Here is a 22,954-nt window from a genome sequence, read left to right on the forward strand (position 1 = left end):
GCTCTTTCTTTAAACCAATACTTTGTGTTATACTACAAAAAGGCTGATAGAATATACTCTAGTTTGTCTATTTACTACATAAAGTCTTTTAATTAGAAATACGAACTGAATCTTGAGTATCTACAGAACACTTACTTGATCTGTCCCACAGGGCAGCAAGTTCGGAGAAATGATGGCTCTCATTTTCCAGAGCCACTTTCTGTTCTTGTAAAGCACCCTTAGAGTGCCTATGAAAAAGTCGGTTAGCAAACCCTTCAAGTTTCTGCAAAGCTGTGGATGTTCCTGTGCACTGGTTACAAGGTAGCTCCCGCTGCGCTGCCATCTATATACATTGATAAATTTACTTTTAAAAAAACCTCAACCAAACAAAAGACAATCTAAAAAGGAGCTGAAACAACTTACACAGAAGCTAAGAGCTATGCATGTGTCAAACTTCCTGAATGCAATGTTTTCTAACCACTACTGCTGTTCTACTTCCTGTTAATATAAAACAGCACATTATAGTGTTTTTCTTTGCAAAACTCTCTTGTATCAGCTAAAGGTGGCGATTAGAAGAGCTGTAATACTTGCCTTAAACTCTCAGTTTAACAGCTTTTTTCATATAAAAACACATGATAATGAGATAATGAAAATACACAACAGCATGGGATATAAAGTGGATAAAAGAATCAGAAGCCAGATAAAATTAAAAAATAGTTACCATAAACATACAAACTAAGTGAGTTGCTGGAAAAAGGCAAATGACTCGTTCTACACATCCTTCTCTTAAGATAGTTTTAGTGCTACTGTAATTACATTATAACATTATAGGTAGTTAATTAAATTATGGTGTCCCTATATTTTCTACAAAAATATAATTTTCTAAGCAAGGAGGTTACTTGTTAAAACAAATGATGGTTTATATTCAACAAAACTGAACAAAGTCACCACTTTTTTCCTTTTACGTTTAGAAAGCCAGAATGGAGTACGATACAGAATAGTTCTTGTGTATATAAGAACAAGAAGCCAGATTCTTCCAACCTTACTCATGTTGAGTTTTACCTTATCCCAAGTGTCTATCAACAAGTCAGTGGGGCCACTTGCTGAGTAAGGTATTACCCAGTCAGAGTACTGCTGGCAGATCCCAGCCCTTAGTAAAGAAATAAATCCATTTTCCAGCCATCCCAGAAGAAAAACAGAAGGCAATGGAAAGACTTAATTAGCCTGAAACTTTATACACTTAACATACCGGTATCTGGGAATACCAGGCAATAAGTTGTACAGTGCTGGTCATAGTTCTTTTCTTAGTGATTTCCACTTATTTGGGAGGGCTGCTATCAGTCCCCCCCCCCCCAATCTCAAACACACCTGGTCCTAGCCAGACCCCATCGCTCTCCCCCCTATGAGAGTTCAGGGGACTGTAAAAGGAGGGGGGGGGGATTGGTTCCCTGCTGTACCCTTCCATAACCCATACCTGCATGGACATCTGCCACATTTTTAAAGTTACTAAGCTGCAATGCTTTAACCAAAACTCCCTGCCTACCCTACCAGAATCTTGACCTGCTGTGGGGAAAGCAAACAAACACACACCCCACCCCACCTTGGCCAATCGGGCTTTGAGGGGAAAATTCCTTCCTAGGCCCTAAGAAAAAGGTGATTAGTATAACACCCACAGTAGACCATGAAGAAGAAATCCACTCCCACTCTAATTCCATTGGTGGGAGGGCAGGTGCTAACCAGCTGAACTTCAGTGAGAGAAGGCTTCCCCAGAACTGCCCCTGGTATAAATACTTCCACCTCCCCTGGAAGGGTAGTGGTCACACCTTCCCACTCTTGGTCCAGCCACTTTCTGTTCCTCCCTGTGCTGTCCAGGTCAACTTTCCCTATCCTCCCCATTTGCTCACAAGATAGGTGGAAAGGACAATCAGAAATGTAATGTTACCAACTCTCATGAAATTGTTTATTTTAAAGCCCCAGCTCCCAGAACTACATGGGAATCTCAGTTTTCATTTTAAAGGAGTTTTTAGTATTCCTGGTTGTGTATAAAGTTTGAAAAATCTGATCCCTAGAGACTCAAAACCAAGGCAATCAAAATGTATTACTTTTAAAACCAAATAATTATTTATTCAGTTAATCTCACATTTCTGAGTCCTGACATACAATTTTTGAACACTTGAGGTAGGCAATATTGGAAATTCATTTTTGAGAGAAATAAGAGATATCCATCAGGCAAGTCTCAGAATAGAATGTATTTTCAACGTCTAATTCATACACCAAATGTCCCTATTTAGGAAAGATGATCTAGATTGCTCAAGATATAAATAAATAATTTTTTCCACTTTCCCCTCAAAATGCTCTTCTAGTTCAGAGAGACAAAGTAGGTGAGGTAATACCTTATATTGGACCAACTTCTGTTGGTGAAACAGACAAACTTTCATGCTTACACAGAGCTCTTCTATGGGTCTGTGAAAAGTACCTTGAGCGTCACAACTAAATGCAAGATGGAACAAACTGTTTAGCATAAGTAGCTAGCACATATTCTAAGGCAGTGGTTTCTCAACCTTCTCAGACTACTGTATCTCTTTCAGGAAGCTAATTTGTCTTGTGTACCCCAAGTTTCACCTTACTTAAAAACTACTTGCTTACAAAATTAGACACAAAAAGCCACAAGTGTCACAGCACTATTACTAAAAAATTGCTCACGTTCTCATTTTAACCATATAATTATAAAATAAATCACAACTCCCAGGTTGAGGAACACTGATATAATATATAGAGCAGTATAAACAAGTCATTGTCTGTATGAAATTTTAGTTTATACTGACTTTGCTAGTGCTTTTCATGTACCCTGTTGTAAAACTAGGCAACAATCTAAGTGATTTGACATACCTCCTGGAAGACCTCTGTGTACCCAGAACCACTGTTTTAAGGGACCATTCAAGACAGCACATATTCTGGGCCACTCTAACTTCTTCTGCTAAACAATCAGTTCCACCTTGCATTTAGCTGTCCCACTCAGAGTACCTTTCGCAGGCCTGAAGAGCTCTGTGCAGCTTGAAAACTGGTCTCTCTCACCAACAGAAGCTGGTCCAATAAAAGAACCTCAACCATCTTGTCCCTCTACTATCCTGGGACTGACAAAAATATAACTGCACTGCATACTTCTAGTTCAACTCTGTTAAAAGATCTGCCCCTATTTTTCTTCCCATAAAGCCCTATCTATAGCTTTCAAATGTTTGCAGATATACAAATCCCTTCCAGTCCTATGATTCTATGACACACTCTGGGACCTTACTTTAAATCAGAGGTGGGCAAACTACGGCCCACAGGCCACATCCGGCCCGTGGGACCATCCTGCCAAGCCCTTGAGCTCCCGGCTGGGGAGGCTAGCCCCCAGCTCCTCCCCTGCTGTCCCCCCTTCCCTGCAGCCTCAGCTCACCATGCCGCCAGCACTCTGAGCAGCAGGGCTGCGAGCTCCTGCCGGGCAGCACGGCAACATGGCTGGCTCCGGCCAGGCGGTGCAGCTGCCAGTCCTGCTGCTCTCAGTGACACGGTAAGGGGGCGGTGAGCAGGGGGGTTGGATAAGGGGCAGGAGGTCCTGGAGGGGGGCAGACAGGGGGCGCTTGGATAGGCATGGGAGTCCCAGGGGGGCAGGGTGTGGATAGGGGTTGGGGCAGCCAGGGGACAAGGAGCGGGGGGGGGGGGGGTTAGATGGGTTGGGAGTTCTGAGGGGGGCAATCAGGGGGCAGGGGCCAGGCTGTTTAGGGAGGCATAGCCTTCCCTACCCAGTCCTCCATACAGTTTCGGAACCCCGATGTTGCCCTCAGTTGAAAACGTTTGCCCACCCCTGCTTTAAATCCATTTTATAATGTCAGACAACTTTTGAACAACACAATCTATGACAGAATGGATATATTTTTAACAAAACAAAATCAAGACAATGTAGCCAAACATTTGGAGGAGAAGGGTTTTGGTTTGGTATTTGAAGGGCTGTTTGCATAGGGCTTGAAAATTCCATTGGCCCCTGGTAAGTAAGATGAGTTTTTGAGTGACTATCATCAATGTCAAGAACATAAACTTATACATTCCTCAAAGCAGCCAGCAGTCAAGGAAAGGTAGTACAGTAAAGACATCCTATCTGCCACTGTAGTAACCAAGTGACTCTAGAATTGAGGGGAAGAACAGAAATAGGTGGCATTTGAGGGTTGATGGGGGAAGTCCTTCTCAGAAAGCTTGATTAACAGCAAAGGTAAGGTTTATTCTCTGCACTTTTTCCAGAGAGCTCACATTCTTCCTTTTCTCCTCCTCTTCTCTCTCTTCCCACTCCCCTGGTGCATCCTGAGAACTGTAATTCCTGGACTCAAAGCTACAGGAACCACCTAGGAACAAAACTTACAAACACAAACTGGGGTAGCTATCTGCACATACCTAAATACAACAAGTTGGTTTAAAATATTCCAGGAACCTATTGTGCTCCCAGAAAGAATCTAAATCAGCAAGCTAGCAGAAATCCCAGCATCCTTCTCTTTCCTAGTAACTAGGGGAGAGTGTTTTTTTCCCCAGGTCTCCTTTCTGGACACCCCCCTCCCTTACAAGCCCATCTTTCATACAATCTTGAGCTAATTATTTTAGTCCTCTGCTCAAGTTTCCAAACTATTTGTCAATGGAGAGGGTTGATGGGATGTGGAGATGGATGGATTTATTTAGGAGAAAGAGATTGTGTAGCACAAGTTAAAAATGAGATTAATGTATTTTAAAAGAAAGATTGTGGAGTGAAGTCATGAATGGTATGAAGGTGTAATAAACCCAAGAATTATGTAGAATGTTACGTTTTTTAAAAGTTACAGAGAAAGTTCAACACCAGTGTGTTACATTAATAAGGGCACACAACTAAATTCTTTAAATTATTTGATGGAGAATGAAGAAGGGACAGGGTTTGGGGGTACTTGGTAGCACAGATGGTTTCCATTCTGGCTAGCAGGCACTGGGTTTCAATAGGTTACTTAAGAGGTAACTCTCCTGAAGGTGTAACTTATTTGGCTTTGCTTGTACCAGGACTTCAGTTTGTCAATCAACACTTTTTCCTTACAAATAATTGAAATTTAACAGAGAGCCTGGTATATAGGGGAGAATGGGGTCAGGCTACTTGGCTGGACTACATCTCCCATGATGCACCTGGAGGGACACATGACTCCCCTGATGTGGTCACCTGGATCTCACACTGCATTGTGGGAGATGTAGTCTTCCAAGGGGTCCAGCCCACAGGAAACAACAAGGGCCTGAATTATAACTCCAATAAAGCAAGAGAAATGCAACTGAATGTTGACCTGACTCAAAATGAAGTATTTGGGTCAATAAAACAAAGTACTTCAATTTCAGGAATGTCAAAATATTTTGTTGCAACTGAATATGTCAAAAATAATGTTTCAACATTTCCAAATCAAAATTATTGGGAATCTGCATTTAAAAAAAAAACAACAACTCAATTCCAACATTTTGTGTTGTGGGAAAACAAATATTGAAATGTCAAAATTTCCCATGAGACAGAAATTGTGAATTTCAATCAGCTCTAGTTATGAGTGTTTAAGAATATTTTTTAACATATTCCAAAATTCATGGGAAAAAGGTTTATCAATACTGAAAATGAAAGCTGTTGGCATTAATGAGATTTTAAATAGAAATTTCTGCTAGATCTAAGGCAAAAGTTCTTTAGGTCTTTACAAAACTTTCACAATGCTAACAGCTGTAGGAGGAAGTTATCAGTGGCTCATTTAGCCTGAAGGAAGTCAGGAACTATTTGCACCTTTCTTGATCCTATACCCACCTCCCTCCAAACATCATCCAGTAGATGACTCAAGGGATCTCCTTGCATATATGTGCACTTGGAAGGATTAGATTTTTGTTACTACACCTTGATTTCGTTGTGCACTCACAAACCAACAAAACAAAATTTTTATTGATGATAATTGAAATGTACAGACAGGCAAAGTAAGAAAACTGATAACCTAAGAGTTTAATTTAATGATATTTACTTTGTATATTTTGACAATGTGTGTTTTAACAGTTATAAAGCTTTACATTTATTGAAGCTCAATGTCTGTCATTAAATAATTATTGTCTAACCCCTCTCATAATTTCCTGCAACTGTGAAAATTTAAATTGATAAAAATAAAAAAATATGCTTAAAAATAAACATCGATATTAACTATCACAATTATAAAAAAATATAAATATGTCTTTGTAGGTCAGTCTCCTGTTGGAGGAGAAATCAGTGACAAGGAGTCCGAGTATTTCCTTAGAGTAGTTTATTTTACTTCCACTATAAACCCCAGTCTTTGAACAGAGGTGGTCAGACACACACACAGGCAATTTTCTTTCAGGAAACTCAACCAAAAAAACAATGCCTAATTCCAGGGAGCAGCTCTCCCCCAAGAACTGAATCCAATTAAAGACAAAGGCAGAGAGCAAACTCTCCTAATGCTTGCAACAGCTCCCCAAAATGAATCTTAATTACAATACAATAGTTGCAGCAACTTGTACAGCTATGTGTAAACAGCACCATCTGCAGACTCTCACCATAAAAGTATATATAAACATTAAGATTCATTGTTATGTACTCGAATCTTAAAAGAGACTAAATGTTTTTTCAATAAATACAACACTGTCAAAAAAGAAAGCTCTAAATTGTAAACAGAACACACAAGTAGACTTAACAGTTACAAATACATCCATAAATCAAAACCACCAAAGGTATTTTACTGGCCAGGAGTTAATTTCAAAGTTCACTGTTTCATCTACAAGAACAGCTGACATAGCAAACACCTAAGTTATATGATAAATGCAGCTCTTTGCTCCAGTAGGTGTTTGTGGTATCCTCCGATAAGAAATATCCTCCAGTTTACTTTGAAAAATGGTATATGTTAATTGTTAGGCTCTTAAACAGTGGGGGCTGTAAAATAATTTCAGTTCAGCTTTAATTAACTGATCTGTAGATCTTTAGTCTGCTCCTGAATCTTAATATTTTGGTGGATGCATACAACATGTCTGAATCACCACATGACTGCCTACGTTATTTGTGCATGTTTTAGTTTTATTGTAAGAGAGAAGTACTACTACTACTACTAATAGGAGATATACCTATCTCCTAGAACTGGAAGGGACCAAAGGTCATCGAGTCCAGCCCCCTGCCTTCACTAGCAGGACCAAGTACTGATTTTTGCCCCAGATCTCTAAGTGGCCCCCTCAAGGATTGAACTCACAACCCTGGGTTTAGCAGGCCAATGCTCAAACCACTGAGCTATCCCTTCCCCCCCAAACTGAAACTGTGTACCCGTTTCAGTTTCTTTCCCTTCCAGTTAAAATCATTAGATTTCTTTTGTCAATTTCTGCCCTCATCCAACAGTAAAGAAAGAGATACTGTGGCACTTCTTGGATATCTGCATTTTTCTTAAGTGGACCTATCCTATACCCGGAATTTGAGGAAGGTGAATCATCCAATTATTCATACTGAAGGGTTCCTGCAAAGGGGACAGTTTTGGGGTTGTATTTTTGTTTGTTTGTTGAAGATAAATAGTTTTATTCCTTGATTAAGCATATATCTCTTCACTTTAAGGTACAATTGTTCCTAGGCCCTACAGGACAGGGCAAAGGCTTTCTATTAAACAAAACAAAACAAAAAACCCTGTGGGTGGAACAATGATTCAAATATATTAGTTCATGTACACAATCAAATTTATGTTGGTTAAGGCGCATGAATTTTTGAAAACCCATGAATCTTGCCAATTTAGCAAATCTCCCATTGACTGATAAAACATTTTATTGCTTAAAAGATGTCATCAACAATTACCACCGAATTATATAATAATGGGAAATTATAAAAAGGGGGAAATTGTTTAACATACCTGAATTACGAAATGCTGTGGGTCCCTTTACAAGCAGCATTAACACAATTACAACTTGTTAAACCATAGGCAATATTATATGCCCTAATTTTATAACATTTTGTATACTGTATAATAATAAGAATACTAAAGTGTGTGGGTGTGATAATATATGTTTACTCATGTCTTTATGTAATAATCCCTTCCCAGTTGTGTTTGAAAGCCCTGAGGAAGTCATATAAAGCCAAAATAGTTACATTACTATTTTATAACTGAGAATAACAATTCTTCTTAGAAAATTTTAGTGAGTGTTAGTAGCAAGTATCTGAACAAGTGCAACCTTGCTTATGCTTCACAAGCTGTCAATTTACAAAAGAGACTAGAGAGAGTAGGGGGGATAGGTTGGCTACTCTTTGGAGTGGCAGATACTGCTTATCTACAAAGAATGCTTCATTTTTGAGAGAGTGGAGTTTGCTTTTTTGTATGCAAAATGGACAGTATTTGCTAACACTCTACATATTTTACCTGTTTTCCATTTTAAATGCATGAAAATAATGCCCAAAGTTGGCATGCTGGTTTTGGCATACTGTAAAAGTATTAGTAATTAAACATGGTAATAAAAACCAAATCCTAGCCAAAGATTATCTGTACATAATATTTTCCCCTTTTTAGACGCAACATGCCAAATTTCAACTCCAATCAAGATTTATAATCAACCTGTTAATCTATTAAAGTAGGTTTTTAAAAGACTGTTTAATATAAAAATAAAAATACTACAGTAATGAGTGGTACAGAAATACCTATAAGTAAAATACATACAGCAAAATAAATAATCCCACTATTTAATAATGCCTGAGATTAAATCCATGCAGTTTTAGATCAAAAAATATCTTTTCCACAAAGATTTTAACCCTTGTTAGAAAGTTTCACTGTGATGAGTAATGTAAAGCTGGGCCTGCAGTACTTCTATAAATAGTAATGCTCAGAGGAAACTGTTGCTATGGAAATGGTGATCATATTTCTATTTTAATTCGGAAGAGCTCTACTGGCATCTACTGCAAGGAAGCTTAACTACAGCAGTCAGTGACAAAAAATGCTTACTTAGTAAATCCACCTATGCTAGGGGAGCATACAGGCTGTCACGTTCCAGTAGCATTAAACATTTCAATTTTACATGGTGGCTACAAAAGGAATGAGTAAGATAATTTTGAATAGCCAAGAATATACAGAAGCAAAAAAAGGTAAAACCTGAACTGTATAGTGTTCAGCATGTGATAATAAAGAGCAAGCTAATAGTTATTTGCATTATTTTCCCTTTCAGTTTAGCTCTTAAGAATTTGCTAAATTTACAATCCAAGACAATTAGGCTCTTAATTTGCCCACAGAACATTACAACCCGAACAGCAGGAGTATAAGTTTCCCCATCGACAGCTCTCCTAATGGGCTTCACTTCTATCTTGAAGTAAATAGCCTTTAAGACAGAGGTTCTCTACCTAGGAATCATGATCTCAAGTTTAGTCACATGTGGGTAGCTGGGTTGTAGGCAAAATCCCCCATTAAAAAGAAAAAACTGACCTGTTTGTTAGAAGAAGGCCACTAAAACCCAACGAGCATGTCACCGCCTCTTAAAGCTGCCACCTCAGCTTTAACATGACTCCCCCAACCGCGCCTGGCTCCTGTGGCAGTATCGCTGAAGATTGCTCTACACCTTACTTAAGCGATACATTCCTCACACTTCAGTAGGATGGAGAAGAAAAAGAAATCTACAATTGAAAGAGTCAACTCTGGCGAGAGAAGGAAGCTAGGATGTCCTTCCTATTTCCTCCTCTCCAAAACGCCCAGCACCCATGAACTCTGACCCCACCCATAGCACCTACCACCTCTGACTTAGTAATCCTCAGATCAAGTACTTCCTCAAACCCTAACTCAGCACCTATTGCATGCAGCATACCACAACCCAGTACCCACTTAGTAGCACAAACCCAGCATTCGTTTTCCAGCACCGTCTAATATCTCACCTACAGCACTGTCTCTTGCAGTAACTCCAAATGACTGTGGGATGCAATCACAAAGTATTGTGGAATTGGGTTTTAGGAAAAAACAAGAGTTGGCTTTGGGTTGACAGGTAGAGAAAAGTTGAGAAATCTGCTCTAGGCATCAGTTCCATCTCCAGGACAATTCAATCATCCACCACTCTGCTGAGATTGTCCAAAATTCTATTTTGTATGAAATGAGGTATGGACACATACCTATTAGAAAATGAACTAATACCATCAACTCATTTAATTTTTGGTCCCTAACAGTGTTGCCAACTTCTGCAACTTTTTTGTCTGATATTGGTGTTCTTAAAGCCCCTGCTATTGGAGTCAAGTAATTACATGAGAATCCAACCATTCATTTTAAGATACATTTAAATGTATAGCTTTCAAGTGGTGAAACCTTGAAAATGTGAACCCTAGACTCAAGACCCAGAAAGCAAATAAGTACTTCAAATTTATTATTTCTGAATATTAATTTTAAACTGCTATAGTAGTGTACAGTCAACCTAATAATGACTAAAAGTACTACCATTAGATCATTTCTTTGTTTGCAGTCAGTGATGTGAAGACAGTATGTGATCTCTGAGGACAGGATTCTCTTCCTTGTAACTGACTGACCTGTAAGCCGTGATGTAGGGGGAAAGTTACGGCTGTTCAGCATCCTTCAATTGTCTGTTTCCAGGATAACTTATTTTAAGAAAGTTTCCATGATCAAAGTTTTCTCACCCCCAAAAGAAACTCAGACATCTAGGACCTTAAGCTTAAACATTGTTTTTTGCTTGGGAATTTCTCTCTTCTTTGTAGTCAGAATCAGACTTTAAGGCCAGAAGTGACCACCAGAATCATCTTGTCCTGTATATCACAGGTCACCAGCAACACTTAGCACCCTCACACTAAACCCAACAATGGAAATAAGACCAAAGTAAAAGAGATCCACAAGAGGCTAGATTATTATGTGCCACAAGCAGAAAATAGGAGGAACTGAGGTGCACCACTTCTTGAGGCCCCTGCAATGGCAGGGAAATTATTAAATAAGATATATACAGATAATCCTGGCACGTGACCAGAACCCACATGCTAAAGAGGAAGGTGATAAAACCCCAAGCACTCTGCCAATCTGACCTAGGAGAAAATTCCTTCCTTACTACAAATATGGCAAATCAATTAGACCCTGAGAATGTGAGCAAGACGCAGCCAGCCAAGCTCCTGAAAGAGATAATGCCCAGTACCACCTACTTTAGCACACGCAGGATTCAGCTCCTCCTGGCCAGTGCCCTGGGCCAGAGGGTCTTCGTTTTTCCCAGGGCACTGGCCCAGCCAGAGGCAGTGGGGGAAGGAAGGAGTCTGCCAGCCAGGCTGCTGGTGAGCTGAGTGCTCTGACCAGGGGCTGGTTCTCCGCACAGCACTGGGAGCAGCATGCGCCCTGCTGAGGGGATATGGAGGAGCAGCAGGGCTGGGGAGGTGAAGGAGCAAAGCAGGGAGAGGACAGCGAGAAGGGAAGCACATAAAGGGCTGATGGGTGGGCAGCAGAGGCAACACTTAACCGGATGCCGACTGGCGTCTGCCAGCACTCACCAGCCACTGCAGCTCACAGTGCACAGCCAGTGGAGGACTGGGGCACTGCTGGCCAAGAGCCAGCACGCAGCAGGAGCTGCGCTGATGGACCAGCAGAGGGAGAGGCCTGGCCCCGCATGCTGCAGCTTCGCTCTGTCACCAGCTTTGCACACGCACCCCCATCGTCGGTCACTGGACCCTCCCCGCTCACTGCTGGTGGGTGGGCGTCTAGCAAACAAGGATCCAGCCCGCAGCAGGAACTGCCAGCACTGATAGGGTCGGGAGACAGAAAATATGGGACAATTTGCCTGTTTTTAAGAAAAAGTCAGGACACTTGGAGGGGGGCTTAAATACAGGACTGTCCCTTTAAAAATGGGATGTCTAGTCACCTTACGTTTATAGTCCTCTATGTCCTTTGAGAAGCATCTCCAACTGAGATTCGGGAGACAAAAGTCCATTTGGATAGGAACACCATGCTGTTTCTTTCTAAAATGTAGATTTTTCTCCCAGGCTCCCTTCCCCATTTCCTGCCAAAGAATGGCCATTTAGCAGGTAATGGCCCATTGACCTTGTTTACACCTTGGTGAGGCATTAGTGTGCCCTTTGTCTCTGAGGAACTGGTTAGGCCACTCCCCACTTGGAACATGTTATAATATTTTATTGTACATGTATTACTAAAACATTACATACAGTGTTGCTACACGTTTTACCAGGACAATAGTGACCAGCAAATAATGAGTTTTCAAATGATACCTCACAGGCATACTTTGTACAAAAATTATTACAATAGTGTGCAAGGCGTGAATACAGGGGTACAGTCTGTTGCAGCCTCCCAAAGTATATCGGGGAAGGGGAATCTCTTCCTGACCCCCTGCTGGTGGCCAGCTGACACTATGACACGAGCTTTAGGGACATAAGATATAAACTGGAAGCAAGCCACAGTGCTGTTGACCCATGCCGTTGTACAACTGCACTCAAATTTTTCCAGCTTTTTCTCAAAAATAATTAAGCTATTTGCCCCCACAACTCCTATCAGGCATCTATTCCTGAACGTTACCCTCTAACAGTTAGAGACATTCTTCTAATTTCCAGCCTGAATTTGTTCATGAACAGCTAACACCCATTTGTTCTTGTGCCAACACTATCCTTTAGCTTAAATAGCTCTTCACCCTCTGTGGCATTTACCCCTTCCTCCCACCCCCTCACCCCCAACTGTATTTACAGTGAGCAATCATAACCCCTATCAGCCTTCTTTTTGTGAAAGCCAAGCTTTTCCAGGCGCCTCTCATAAGATAGGCCCTCCATTCCCCAATCATCCTAGTAGCTCTTCTCTGCCCCTGTCCCAGTTTAAATTCATTTTTCTTGAACATGGATGACCAGAAACGTACAAAGTATTCCAAATGAGGTCTTACCAATGCATTGTACAATGCCCCACAACTTTCCAGAGAAGTTCTACCCCATAATAAGACCATGCCTATGAAACTTCAGATGGATCACTTCAGTTTGGATGAAGTTAGGAGGATTAAAATAAATGTTATCATAGGAAGATATCTTAAATTTAACTACTTAAACTTGTATATCCACACTGTAAAAGAAAAATTCTCAGAGCCATCAAAGAGATAGCAGAATACCTCCACAATAAATGTTTAAATATTTGGAATTTCCAATATTCAGTCAACATTTCTGTTTCTTAGATTATCACTGACAATTTAAGAATACAAGTGCCACATTCCATGGCACACAAAGCATTACAAGTGGCACAAAAATTCAAATAAGAGTCAATAAAATTAATATAAAACTTTAAACTGACCCTAAAATCAGTTAATAATATAAACTAGATACAGTTTTATAGGGGATGTGGTGCAGCATCATAGGCTTAACTATTGACCTTTCTTGACAGTGGTTCAATTTCTACAGAAAAACTGTACCTATTTTGCTCAACAAGGCAATCAAAATTAATATACAAAGCCTTCCCTTTTATCTGCAAACTGAAATTTTAAAATAAAGGATTGTTAATTAAAATTTGCATTTCAGAGCCTATTTCTGAAAAGACGCTTGTGACTCAGCAACATGGGAGTCTGACATAAAAAGTCTAAATTCATTTTTCATTCTGCTTTGCTCTGTTTCTCATCAAAAGAGATTTACATGTTTTTGATATTTAAACAAAATGTGCAACATTTACAAGTGGGTGAACAGTACTGTTTACATTTAATGAAACTACTGTGGGTCCTGTCACGTGACCTGTGAACCCAGATATTATTAGTAGAGCCCTACCAAACTCACGGCCATGAAAAATGCATCATGGACCGTTAAATCTGGTCTTGTGTGCTTTTACCCTATACTATACAGATTTCAGGGGGAAACCAGTGTTTCTCAAATTGGGGGTCCTGACCCAAAAGGGAGTTGCGGGGGGGGAGGGTGTCACAGGGTTATTGTAGAGGCGTCGCGGTATTGCCACCCTTACTTCTGTGCTGACTTCAGAACTGGGCAGCCAGAGAGCAGCAGCGGCTGTTGGCCAGATGACCAGCTCTGAAGGCTGCACCCTGTCAGCAGCAGTGCAGAAGTAAGGGTGACAATACCATACCATGCCATCCTTACTTCTGCACTGCTACCTTCAGAGCTGGGCGGCTTGAGAGTGGCGGCTGATGACTGAGGGCCCAGCTCTGCAGGGTGCAGTGCAAAAGTAAGAGTGGCAATATCATACCATGTCATCCTTACTTCTGCGCTGCTGCTGGTGGCGACACTGCCTTCAAAGCTGGACTCTCAGTCAGCAGCCGCTGCTCTCCAGCTGCCCAGCTCTGACAGCAGCATCACCGCCAGCAGCAGCACAGAAGTAAGGGTAGCAGTATTGCAACCCCCAGCTACAAAAACTCTTGTGACCCGCCCCCCCCAACTCCTTTTTGGGCCAGGACCCCTACGATATCAGTGGCGTAGCCAGGTGGAGGGAACAGGGGGAGTGATTTAAAAAAACAAACAAACAAAAAAACCCGCCACCCGCTGCAGCGCTTTTACTCACCCGGCGGCGCTTTTACTGACGGGGCAGCACTCCAGGTCTTCAGTGGCACCTCAGCGATGGGACCTTCGCTCACTTCGCGGGTCTTCAGCGGCATTTCGGCAGCAGGTCCTTCAGTGCCGCCGAAGAAACCCGGAGAGAGTGAAGGGCCCGCTGCCAAAGACCCGGAGCGCCGCCGGGTGAGTAAAAATTAAGGCGTCAAGAAATTGAAAAGGCACCACTTGTGCTCAGTGGGAGAGAGACCGCTACCCCGCTCTCCCCCCAGCTATGCTACTGCTACGATTACAATACTGTGAAATTTCAATGTTAAATAGATGAACTCATGAAATTTACCATTTTTAAAATCTTATGACCATGAAATTGACCAAAATGGACCATGAATTTGGTAGTGCCCTAATTATTAGGCTTAGCCATGAAGGCCTGTGGGTAATCAGACTTTTCCGAGTTGGCAAAAGTCACTGAAACTGGATGAATGATTAGTCTGTGGAGTGGAACCAAGTCAAAGCAGATAAGAAATGCAAGTACAATAATAAAAAGGAGGAAGTTTCTCAATGCCTAGCAGAACTTGGATGAAGCTGGGACAAACTGTGAAAAGTGGCTTGCTTTGATCCATTCTGACTCGTCGTAATATTTTGTTTCCACTGTATTAAGTCCGCTCCTCTAACAAGCACTGAAAATGAAATTGGTGTAATGTAGACTTTTGTCATAAAACATGTTGCACACATGTTCTGAAATAGCATTTAATCTTGATTTGTAGTCTCCTAAAAATCCAAATAAGTAAAGTACTCCACCTCTGAAGTGAAGCAACACTTGTCATATCATCAGTATTTTTGTCTGTTAAGCTCCAAAAGATTGTTTTGCTTCCATAACCAAGTGTGTGAAAGCAGGAGTTAGAAATAATACTGGGTCACAAATTTGGGTCATAAATTCAGGTCATAATCAGACCTTCCTGATAAAGCAGTCAATAAATCTTACTCAAGCAACCACACTTATCCAACGTAATCAGCTAAATATAAGAATTTGAAATAGGACATGAAATTCATCTGCTGTATGGAGATAATCTGCTCTTTGAAACAGGCACTTTTAGTGTGTACGTAAGACAGGACTAGAGGGAAGCAAAAATCCAATAAACCACTTCAAATGTCTGAATAGCTGCTGAATGGAAAAGATATTAAGAAACTGTCTTAACAGTTTTTTAATGTTCTACAATTCCCAAGTTTAGAAGTAGTCACTACCTACATTCTACTAAATTTTAATTGTAGTCTTAAACCTTGTGCGTAAGTGTCATGATAAATTCCAGATAAACTAGAACTATCGTGTCATCAGCCACAGTAAACATTTCATTGTCTCCAGAAACAAGAAACAAAATACTATTGAAAAGTGTCCCACAGGATCCTTAATGTTGCTTTTGCATATTAGTTTGTGAATTACCATAAATCCCTGGCACATTCCCTAGGAAAAAGGGGTAGCTGTTTATGACCAAATAATTGAAAAAAAAAACAACAATTTGTTTTTCTTTCAAACTGGAGTACTTCCTTCATACATTTGTACATCTCTGCATGCCATGATAGAATGATGTATATGAAATCCATGATGTATACAGGATTTTTAAAAACTTAACTATTAAAATGTGAAATTACCCAAAGGAAAAAGTCAGTGCTCACAAGGGTTTTGTACATAATTAAAGGAAGGAAACGTGCTTTTTCACCCATTAGAAAGTACATTCATGTCTCTCACTGCTCTGAAGCCCGGGACATTTACTTTTGTGATCTGGAGATCTGGGCCTCCCTGCTGTTATTGGGAAAGAGAACCTGTTATCCCACCACCCTAACCCCTATATAACAGGCTCCTCTAGAAAGGGCTGTCATCTCTCCCTTTTGACCACCACTGGTGTTTTCTAGGTATTGTGTGTGACAATAACAGAGCTCTCTCCAAGCAAAGGTAAAGCTGTTACAATCCAACCTTGTCCAACACCTGAGATGTGGAAGAGAAAACTTGGACAGTGTTCCTTGTAAGTACGGTGTGGCTTTATGGACCCATACCTGACATATAATAGGTATGAACGAGGCCACCTCTAGGTTCTACATGTCCTAAAAGAATAACCACTATGCTTGCTAATTGGGTAGTGCCACTTAACACGCACAAACACCATCCCAATACAACATCGATCAGTTAAAAGGCAGGGCTAACTGACTTGTGTTGCTGCTGTCCCCAACTCTAGGGTGTATAAATCAACTACAAGTCTGCACTTAGATAAAAATTAAAAAAATACAGTTATTACTACTAACTTTTTGGTTTATGATTTACGAGTCAACAATATTCTATTATAAAATCTTTATGTATTTTTGATTTGCTATTCTACATCTTCAAAGTCCTATACAAACACCAGCTAAACAATCATTTAAACAGCTTATTCACAGGGAAGAAACACTTATCTTATGAAATTTCTAATTGCTCACTGAGCAACTTGGGTTCAATTTTCCTTAATAAGATACTAACTAGAAAAGTGGATGGGCCTTTGATCTAACCTTCCCGCCCACCCACTACCACCATTTTCCCTTACACATCTTCGCATTTGTAAAATGTTTTAAGTACATTCTTCAATAATTTCTAAACGGGGAGGAAACGAAAATAAATGAAGTAATCAATCCTACAATTTTCAAATATGGGGGATTTTTCTGTTAAAATAAATTTCAGTTTGAAGTTTATATGGACTTATTACATAAAGGAGAATCAAAAAAGGGCTTTTAATCATTTAAACTTAGTATTTGCAGGTATATTATTTATTCTAAAGAAATAGCTTAAGACAACAAAAACAAAGCATAAAAATGTTTACATCCTATTTTTCCTGTTTATGAATGTTGTTTTCTATCTGCTACTGACTTCACTGGAAAGATAGGCATTTAAAGTTTTCAGCTTTTTTGCTCCTACTAGTGGCTGTAAGAGCTGCTTTTAAGAAAGTGTCATGGAAAATCTGAAAAGGTGTCAAGTAAAGCCATATATAGATTGAAAGTCAGACAGTTCCGAGTGGAAGTTTCACTTGCCACTAGGAGGAGCTACAAGAGTCAAAACATTTAAAAGACAGGTCATCTTTCTTTCTTGAACGCATTCAAAAATAGAAAAAAATATCAATTCAAAAATGGGTAATTAATTTATTCTGTCACTTATTCTTAGTACAGGAAAGGGATACAAATATAGAGAGAAACTTTTAGACTTGTATTTTGTAAATTTTTAATCTCTTTTCTTTAATGTAAACTGCCTAAGATGCTGTGGCACTATATATTTCATTTGTAATTTCATTTTAAAGAGCACCTCTTGCTTCAGCGCTTACATTAAGAAAATAAATACAAATTCAAAAAATAGAGTTCTAAAAGATTTTGTAAAAATCTCCATATTCTGCACATAAAATAAGCCAGACTGAAGTAAAAAGCTTTATATCAAGCTGTATTAAATAACTTACAAAACTAAGGCAATTCACTCAAGAAGCCCTGCTGATATCTTCACCCATGAGAGCAGACAGAAGTCCTTAGTAGGTTTATCTTGTAACATGAATGACAGCCTAGCAAAGAGACAATTTGCCAGCATCTATCCACTCCACAGCCATCAACTGTTATTTGTACTTTTACTCTTTTAAAAACCGTAGAATGCCAATGAAAGGTTTTCAGCAACAATGAAAGGGGATTATTGGTATTTTCCATCAGAGTGTAGAGAAAAAATAAACTAAGTTTATGTTTTTAATATAATTAATATAAATATTTTGTTTTATTCTAAAGAACATATTATGATCATTGTTTCAAGACAAAGTTATGTATTTGAACTTTACTTTCCAAAATCTAGTAAGACTTGTAGAGAATCTGAATATCTATTTTTTTTTAAATAAAAACATTGCTTTCCTTTGTAATGAACAGCTTTTTATTATGCTATTTCAGTTACACTGTACAAACTGATTTTTCCATAATTATTTAAATAATATTTGATCTGGTTCAAAAAGTAATTCAGTTATTAATTGACAAAACTTAATTTTCAGCTGAAACAGAGAAGTCTCATCAAATAACCTTGAAACTATTCACCCACTTCTTTAAATTGCAAGAACACATAGTAACTGAAATTATATTTATAATTAGTTTCACTTTTTAAAACAGAATAGCATATCATGTCTAAAATAATTAAAAATTCATGTTGTAAAGCTAATCATCCTACATCACGCTGTGTACAACTCTTCACTACAGGTTCTCTCACAGCATTGTCAACACTAACCCCATTTCTCTTTTAATGAAAATACAGCCTGTTGTCGCATTGTATACTAGTTATACAGAGCATGATTCTGCAAACTCTTACTCAAATAGTCACTGCTAGGGTAGCCAGGCGTCCAGTTTTAGACTAGAATGCCCGGTTGAAAAGGAACCATGGCAGCTCTGGTCGGCACCACAGACCGCACTGCTAAAAGTCCAGTCGGCGGCACAGTGGGGGCCAGGAGCTAAGGCAGGCTCCCTGCCTGCCCTAGCTCCGCGCAATTCCTGGAAGCAGCCACCAGGTCCCTGCAGACCCTATATGCATGGGTGGCCAGGGAGGCTCTGCACGCTGCCGCTGCCCTGAGGGCCAGCTCCGCAGCTCCCATTGGCTGGGAACCACAACCAATGGAACTGTGGGGGTAGCGGCTGTGCGTGCGAGGGCAGCACACAGAGCCTCCCTAGCCCCCCATATGTGTAGGGGCTGCAGAGACCTGGCAGCTGCTTCCTGGAAGCCATGGTAAGCGCTGCCAGGACCCTGCACTCCAAACTCTCTTCAGCACCCCAGCCCCCTGCCCCCGCCCCTCCTGCATCCCAAACCTCTTATCCCCAGCCTCACCCTAGAGCCCGCACCCCAAGCCGGAACCCTCACACCCCCCCACCCCAACCACCTGCGCCAGCTGGAGCCCCCTCCTGCACCCCAAACACCTCATCTCCAGCCCCACTCCAGAGCCTGCACCCCCCAGCCCAGAACTCTCTCCCACACCTTGAACCCCTCATCTCTGGTCCGTCCCACCCAGAGCCCGCACCCCCAGCCCATACCCCACCACCCCAACCCCCTGCCCCAGCCCAGAGCCCTCTCCCACAGCCTGCACCCCCAGCTGGAGCCCTCAGGCCCCCCTCCTGCACCCAAACCCCTGCCCCAGCCCAGTGAAAGAGAGGGTGGGGGAGAGTGAGCAACGGAGGAAGGGGGGATGGAGCGTATGGGGGCGGAGTGTCAGGAAAGGGGCAGGGCAGGGGTATTTGGTTTTGTGTGATTAGAAAGTTAGCAACTTTACTTCAATGGGTCTTCTAGCATTCATACAAGTACCAAAGATTTGCAGAACTGAGCCCAAACTGAGCAGTGCATTCTTTTGACATTTTACTTCTGGGGGCATTCTGCGCTAAAAAAATAAAAATTCTGCACCAAAAATTAAAAATTCAGCACACAATATTTTAAAATTCTGCATATTTTATTTGTCAAGATAACACTACATAATCAAGCCAGTTTCAATTATTTTGGTAATTTATTTCAAAATACCTCAGAGCAAGTATGTCTGTAACAATACAGACACACAAAAATTCCTCCAGGAGTAGAGAGTTAAACAAACCCCTATGGACAACCCAGTTCCTGTTTCTCTGTCCCTCCCCTGCCCTCAAAGTCCAGCTGGGGGGGCTAGAAACCCACAACCCCTTCGCCCCAGAGCCCCGTCATGGCCCCCCCAGCCAATACACCTGAACCCTGTCCCCCCAAGAGCCCATCTGCAGACCCCCCCAGCCCAGATACCTACCCCCTCCCCTCCCAGAGCCCAGGGATCCAGAGGGAGAAACAGCCTGATGTGGTACCAGGCTTGCCTGGAGTTTCCTGTGTGCCACCCTCGCCCTTCATCAGGGCATGCTGGGAACTGCAGCTCACGGGAACCCTCTAGCTTCCTCTCCCTCCCCCACAGTAGTGTCTTCTATGTGTGAGCAGGGCTCTGCTAGGTCTAGTGGCCCCAATTGGCAGCTAGCAGCACTGCAGCCCATTTCTGTGTGGGAAGGGAAATTTTGTGTGCACGTTAATTTCTGCAAAATTTTGCATTGTGCAGTGGTGCAGAATTCCTCTGGAGTATACACTCTGCTCTTCCTGAGGGGGAACAGAGCCTGCCCCACTCCTACTTCCTCAGAAACACCCCAAAGCCCTGCCTCTCCATGCCGAGCATGCCGCAATAGCAAGTGAGAGGGACAGAGTGTCACTCTCTCAAACGCACGACTATCCATCCCCCCCCAGTGGTAATTTACATTTCTACCAGCTGCTCTGGGCACCCAAATCAACCTATCTGCACTGCCAGGGAGGGGAATGGGACTGCTCTTGCGGCTGCCCTTTGCCTCCCCGCCAGAAGTCATTTTTCTGCAGGGAAGCAAAGAAATCTGTGGGGGACATGAATTCTGTGCACGCACAGTGACGCAAAATTCCCTCAGGAGTAACATTTAGAAAAATGGCAGCCAGTTACCTAACTGAATACTTTCTATGCCTTTGACTCAGCTCCTCCTAACAGCTCTCACCTTAGCCCACAGATTTTATAGCTGGAAGAACTGCGTAACAACCCATTCTTACTAATGTTATAGCCCTTCGAGATTAAAGAGCTAGAGGGAGAAAAAAAAATGGAGATCTCCTTCAGAATGTGAACAAAAGGCTCCCTACCTCCCCAAGCAGCCTCTCTGCATACAAGAGATGTGTGAAAAGGAGATTAAATCTCTGATCCTAACTTGTATGATCTGGTGGATGTCTACACTGATATAGGCAGACTACAGAAAAACAAGTACCTGTTAAGAAACTGTTTTTTTTCTGTGGTGCAGCTGCTGTCTGTGCAGAAGGGTTCTTATTACCAGTTTTGGGGGGTAGGGGGAAGAATCATGAACCCCACAGATCAGGCATGGACTGGTAAGAGTGCAATTCTACCAAATCAAAGCACAACCAACCGCCCAAAGATTCTGCATGCAAACAGAGATGTCTACCAATATGTTAGCTCTGTAATGTTTTGTGAAGGTGTGAAGTAACTGCCATGTGGATTGCCTTTTAACAGATGCTTTTCCACACTCCACCAGGAGGTGGACACAGAAACGAGCTAAAAAAAGCCCTGATTGTTTTGGAGAGTGAAACAAAATAGGGTACTTGCTGGTTAATTTGTATAACTGGGCAATGTAAACCTTAATCTCTTTACAGGAGCTAAAGTGAATCTAGAACCTTGGTCATCCTGGGTGTGATAGAACAAATGTGTCCTTGGATTTTCTTTCTTTGACTGGAAAGAAAAATTATACCTTACAACATCACATTGTGGGTTCTTCGAGTTCTTAGGAAGCAAAACTCTTTCCTATTTGGCAGAGGGTTGGAGGACAAAAGTTAAGGAAGATATTATCATAATTTTACTGAGCACCATTTTCAGAGGGAAAGAAAACGTAAAATTCTGTAATAAGCCAAAGAGTGCATTCCTTCTGGAGAACAAATGGGTGTTCAGGTCTTCATCAGATACTGCTGTTAACAAGCCCCTTACAGAGTTGGTATTTCAATTTTAAATGTTCCTTAAGCCTTTGCACTGGAATAAAGAAAACATTTTGCAATACCAAAGGGAGCAGAGAGAGGGGGAGAGAAGGTGGTTGGCAAAAGGTCTTTACAAGCAACTCCTGTCTCAAACCTGACAGACTCACTATACACCACTTTCATGTTATTTATCCATGAAGGATAGCATGTAAAGTCTGTACTTAAAGCTTGTAAATCATCAGTAAGGCTATATTTTAGTCACAGGTATTTTTAGTAAAGTTCATGGACAGGTCACTGGCAGTAAACAAAACTTCATGGCCTGTGACCTGTCCATGATTTTACTATATATCCCTAACAAAAACTTGGGCTGGGGGTGCTCAGTGCGGGAGCAATCTGCGGGCACAGCAAGCGCTGGGGGATGGCCCTGGACCCCTGCTGGTGCTGAGGGGAGGTGTGTGGTGACACACGGCCTGGGTCCCTGCTGGTGCTGGGGAAGAGGCAGCATGTGGTCTGGGACCTCCACTGACACTGGGGTGGGGTGGGGTGCAGGCAGTGGCACATGCTGGGGGCCAGGCCGCAGCGCACAGCCCGGGACCCCTGCTGGTGATGGGGGGGGGGAGGGGAGAAGGATTGGTGGGGCTGGCGGGCTTCCTACCCAGCTCCAACCGATATATCCCTGCAGCTCCTAGGGGCATACATGCTTCTCCAAGGGGAAGCCAAGCACAAGGAGATCACCAGACTGCATGGATGTTTTCTGACTCCAGTGAGGTGGACCTGAGCCCAAGGATGCCAGAAAGGATGCAAGAGTATCTTTTCAACATCTGCACAATCTATTGTGAGTGACTTCTCATGGGGGAAACGTTTATTTTGTATGTGGTGTAACTTCACCCCAAATCGACCTCTGTGCACAAGATAGATTGTATTCATTACTTTCAAAAAAATATCACTGAACTGCATGCACACATGGTATTGCACATATT

General features: G+C 41.6%; 1 protein-coding gene across 3 annotated transcripts in view; it reads right to left on the bottom strand.

The window, feature by feature from the left end:
• The window catches only part of PRKACB (protein kinase cAMP-activated catalytic subunit beta), a 116,973-nt gene that overhangs the window by 56,151 nt on the left and 37,868 nt on the right, over nucleotides 1-22,954 (bottom strand). Inside the window, exon 1 of one of the 3 annotated variants that reach the window (XM_039483962.1) lies at nucleotides 136-396. The exons of the other annotated variants lie outside the window; for them this stretch is intronic. Within the exon in view, the coding sequence (XP_039339896.1) occupies nucleotides 136-322 (187 nt within the window). The 5' untranslated portion in view covers nucleotides 323-396. Of the gene's footprint in view, nucleotides 1-135; nucleotides 397-22,954 lie in introns of those variants that run through there. 3 annotated transcript variants of the gene reach the window in all.

This window comes from Mauremys reevesii, linkage group 8 (genome assembly GCF_016161935.1).
Source record: "Mauremys reevesii isolate NIE-2019 linkage group 8, ASM1616193v1, whole genome shotgun sequence".
NCBI lineage: Eukaryota > Metazoa > Chordata > Testudines > Geoemydidae > Mauremys > Mauremys reevesii.